At 40.5% G+C, this 4,915-nt stretch overlaps 1 protein-coding gene across 1 annotated transcript; it reads left to right on the top strand.

The window, feature by feature from the left end:
* The first annotated feature begins 744 nt into the window (after window positions 1-744).
* Window positions 745-2,549, top strand: LOC117017983 (olfactory receptor-like protein OLF3). The gene is made up of 2 exons (XM_033098642.1): window positions 745-755; window positions 1,586-2,549. The coding sequence occupies exons 1-2, from the start codon at window positions 745-747 to the stop codon at window positions 2,547-2,549; spliced, it is 975 nt and encodes a 324-aa protein (XP_032954533.1).
* Window positions 2,550-4,915: the final 2,366 nt, after the last annotated feature.

The following is a 4,915-nucleotide window of genomic DNA, read 5'->3' as shown; positions in this document are numbered from 1 at the left end:
ACAATTGGCAACTTTGGGTTAAATAGTGTCAATCATGAGTACATGGAAAGTCACGGGCAAGTTATAACCTCCTCCAAGTGAAACTTCAGCAAAGACTTAGGAGAATGTCTTGGAGGGACTGGGGACCTGGGGCTTTGGGTTCTCTTCTCATGTTTCTGGGTCAGGAAAAACTAAATTCTCTTAAACACAGATGAGAGTTTCAAGTGAGGGAATCAATTCAGAGAAGAAGTAGCAGAAGCGTAACAGGCACAGCATAATTGGTCTGTAGAGATTTTATCTCTGAGGGAAAAGAAAGTTATTTCTTCCAAGTCCTACATCCTGCCCAGGCCTGCTCTTCCTAGGGCAAGGCTGTCTCCTGTCCTGAAGGTAAGGCAGTCATGCTCAGAGGTGCTCCAGTGGGTTCTCAGGACCACGGGTCAGGAAACCAGGATTTCCTTACTTCACAGCTTCTTCCTTGGCTCCTGTGACAGTTGCATTGAATTTGGTTACTGGAGAGATGAATGTCCCGTGTTGGCAATTGGTTTTAAGAAAACACATCTTGGGAAGCCAACCTGAGGAGAAAGTTCTTTCAGATACATCTGAGAAATGAAGCACCTAGCACAGGTCTGACTGCATTCGTAGGAATGAATCCCTGGCCTTAGCTATACAGGTCGTGTTCCCTGACTGTTCTGCACCCCTCATTACCTTGCACACCGGAAATCTGGATCCAAAGGACAGGTTTGTGTTGACTGCTCTTTCTTAATCATGGTCAGAAGGTAAGTAACTTCATCTGAATTTAAACTTTAATCTGGATTTAAACTTTAAACAGAAAGTTTAAACTGGCTTTAAACTTTCTGTTACTCTGAACAGTGTAGGCTGTGGGGAGAGCAACTTAGCCAATTAATATTTTGTGGAAATCTCAAGATTTCCAGGTGGCTTTCTTCTTTCTTTAAGAAGAACACTTGTGATGTTTAACTTTATGAAGTTTGAATCACAATTCTGGGAAGTAAAGGTGGTACAAGAATGCTGTTTATGTTTACTGTTGTTGTCAGTTATAACACCTCTACCTTACTTTTGAAAATCTGTTTTAACTTCTATTTATATATCAAAATTTCAAAAATGTTTCAAACATTTTATTTTACTTCTTAACCTTTTGGGGGGGTTAAAAAATTATTCTTTTTACTATTGGTGTTATGTCCTTATTCCATTATCTTTCCAGCTTTCCTCCCTCCTGTGAATTAGGACAGACTTGAAATCAGGTTCCATTCAACACGGATTTTGAGAGTGTCAGGAGGGAAAAACTGGTTTCCAACAAAGAAATAAACAAACTCCAGGGTTAGAAGTTGGCTCTAAGCAAGAGAATCACGTTTTACAGTTAATCTTTGTCTAAGCATTTTAATAAAGTCTTTCCTACTTAAGGAAGGAGAGTTTTCTTCTCTCCTTGAATCTGAGCCACATCAATGGGTTCTATTGTGGTCCCCAACCCTGAAGGAAACACACAATCTGGGAAATCACACCATTTAATATTAGATGGCCATTTGGTATAAATGACCTTATCAGGCCCTTTGCCATCTTAAGTGTCTGATATTTATTGATTTGTAACTAGGTTTGGTCTTCAGAGGCTCACGGGCAGGGGAAACCAGACATGGATGAGTGAATTCATTCTGCTGGGGCTGTCCAGCTGCTGGGAGACCCAGATCTCCCTCTTCGTCCTTTTCCTGGCCATGTACCTAGTGACTGTATTGGCGAACTTCCTCCTCCTATTCCTTATCAGACTGGACAACAGGCTAAATACACCCATGTACTTTTTCCTCAGTGTTCTGTCATTTGTGGACATCTGTTACAGCAACAGTACTGTCCCCCAGATGCTTGTTCACTTCCTGTCAGCCCGGAAGTCCATCCCATTCTCCAGCTGTGTGCTCCAGCTCCATGCCTCCCTGGCCCTGGGTGGGTCTGAGTTCTTCCTGCTGGGAGCCATGGCCTATGACCGTTATGTGGCTGTGTGCCACCCGCTGCACTACACAGTCATCATGCACGGAGGGCTGTGCGTGGGGCTGGCTGCCGGCTGCCTGGTGGCTGGCTTCATTAATTCACTGATGGAAACAATCATCACCTTTCGGCTTCCTCTGTGTCACAACGTTATTAATCACTTTACCTGTGAGACCCTAGCGGTGCTACGGCTAGCCTGTGTGGACATCTCTTTCAACATGGTCATGGTGGCCATCTCGGGATTTCTGGTGATCGTGCTTCCCTGTTCCCTCGTTCTAGTCTCCTATGGTCACATAGTTGCTGCCATTCTGCGCATTCGTTCTACTCAGGGACGTAGCAAAGCTTTTGGGACTTGTGCTTCCCACCTCACTGTGGTATGTATGTGCTTTGGGGCTACCATCTTCACCTACCTGGGGCCACGGTCAGCTTTTTCAGTGGAAGAGGAGAAGATGGTTGCTTTGTTTTATGCTGTGGTGGCACCGATGTTGAACCCCTTGATCTACAGCTTGAGGAATAAGGACGTTATAGCTGCTTTCTGGAAAGTTTTAGAGAAATTCAGAGATAAAGAGCAAAGACTGTAAGAACTTTCTAGTATCTCTCCTCAAAACCAAAAAGGAGATCAGATAAGTATAGATGGGACTCCCACGCTTACACTAAAGAAGCCTGCTGTGGTCAGATCCTTGCATTTAAATAAAGTGTTCCTCCATCTGATTAATGAATTTTCTTCCATAGGCCAGAACCACATAATTTGCATGTCAGTAATCCACAAGGGAGCCTCGTCTTAGATCATGTCATATATAAGCTTATTGATGGAAATTATGCCATTTACTAAGATGGAGAAACTTGGGATGTTTACAGGCATTTTCCTCAGAGTTGAGGACAGGCCAAAGGGTAGCCTTCTCAGACTGGCTTCTTTGCCTTAGTAACATACATTTAAGTTTCCTTCATGTCTTTCCATGGCTTAATATTTCATTTCTTTTGGGAACAGAATACTATTCCATTGTTTGTATGTACCACAGTTTATCCATGCACCTACGGAAAGACACCTTGTTTGTTTTCATGTTTTGGTGATTATGAATAAAGCTGCTATAAACATCTGTGTGCAGGTTTTATGTGGACATATTTTTGACTCCTTCGGGTAAATTCCAAAACCCATGATTGCTGGATCATATGGTGAATGTATGTTTAGTTTTGTAAGAAACCATCAAACTGTCTTCCAAAGTGGCTGCACTATTTTACGTTCCCACCAGCAATGAATGAGAGTTTCTGTTGCTCCATATTTCACCCGTAATTGCTGTTGTCAGTGTTCTGGATTTTGGCCATTCTGACAGGTGTGTAGTAGTATTTCATTGTTTTAATTTGCATTTCCCTGATGACATATGATGTGGAGCATAGATTTTCATATATTTATTACTTGCCATCTGTGTATCTTCTTTGGTGAGGTGTTTGTTAAGGTATTTGAGCCATTTTTAAATCAGCTTGTTTGTTTTCTTATTGTCAAGTTTTAAGACTTCTTTGTATATTTTGGATAGCAGTTCTTTATCAGGTATATCTTTTTGCAAAACTTTTCTTCCAGTGTGTGACTTGTCTTTTCATTCTCTTGACATCATTCACTTTCAAATGGTGACAGAATTACATACCATGTTGCCCCCAAAATAAGACCTAACTGGAAAATAAGCCCTAGCATGATTTTCAGGATGACGTCCCCTGAACATAAGCCCTAATGAGTATTTTGGGGCAAAAATTAATACAAGACCCGGTCTTATTTTGGGGGAAACACGGTATTTACATATGAAAGAACTCAGTAAAATTATTACCCATTCATCCTTTATTAAAGCTCTAAAAATTACAACAATAGATGTGCAAACAACTTCAGGCAACAAAATATGGCGTAAATAAAGGACTGGGGGCCTGAAAATTAAGTTCTGATAGGACAAGCAACAAGCTAAAACCGGCTCAGTATAAAATTAAACTTTAAAAGCTATGAACTTTCATCTGTTGAAAGTGAAGAAATCAGAGTCAGAGGGATAAGTCCAAAATGAAGGTACTGCTCCCACAGGGAATAAGCACTTGGAAAGAGCCCAGTCAAGAAAGAGGTTTTAATTAAATCCGATTAATCCCTTTCCCTTAAGAGACTACCCCACGGAGTTTGTTCCTGCCTCACCACCCTGTGTATAAGGCTTGACAGGCAGTCCACACTTTATAGGTCGTCCTTCATCATCTGGGCTTTTATCTCAATTCGGCCTACACACCTGACCAACATACTAACCTGCTGTGATACCACGGTTTCAAGAATGGCTTTCAGGAATTCTCCTTCTGTGCACTGTGCTGCTTCACCCGGTATCATTTATGAAGACAGGAGTCGCTGGGAAGTTCTTCCCAATCTTACTGCTCCCTTGAAAGAGCTTTAATAAGCCAGTAGGTGGAAAATGAAATAATTAAAATAATTAATATAAAAAGAGAGGCAGAAATGGGACACACAGAACAAATGAGACAAAAATGAAAGCAAATAGCAAGATGGTAGATTTGAATGCAAGTTAACCTGCAATAGCATTAGATGAAAACTGTCTAAGCATAATAATTAAAAAAAACAGAGGATATCATTTAGGATAAAAATGGAAAGACTCAGCTGTGTGCTCTCTACAATCAATCCATTTTAAATAAAAAGACATAGATGGATAAAAGTAAAAAGATGAAAAAGACATATCATGCAATACTAAAATCAGAAAGCTAGAGTGACTCTATTAACATCAAATGAAGTGATCAGAAGATTAAAGAATATTGCCAGGAAAAAGTAAGACATATACTGATAAGGGTATTGATTAGTCAAGGGCACATAAATATTCTAATAATCTAATAACAGAGCTACAAATGCATTAAAATACATTCACCACTATTATTGGAGATGTTAACATCCTTCTCCAGTATTTGATAGATCAAGTAGACG

The sequence above is a fragment of the Rhinolophus ferrumequinum genome, chromosome 26 (genome assembly GCF_004115265.2).
Source record: "Rhinolophus ferrumequinum isolate MPI-CBG mRhiFer1 chromosome 26, mRhiFer1_v1.p, whole genome shotgun sequence".
Taxonomy (NCBI): Eukaryota; Metazoa; Chordata; class Mammalia; order Chiroptera; family Rhinolophidae; genus Rhinolophus; species Rhinolophus ferrumequinum.
This window is presented reverse-complemented; position numbering and strand designations above follow the sequence as displayed.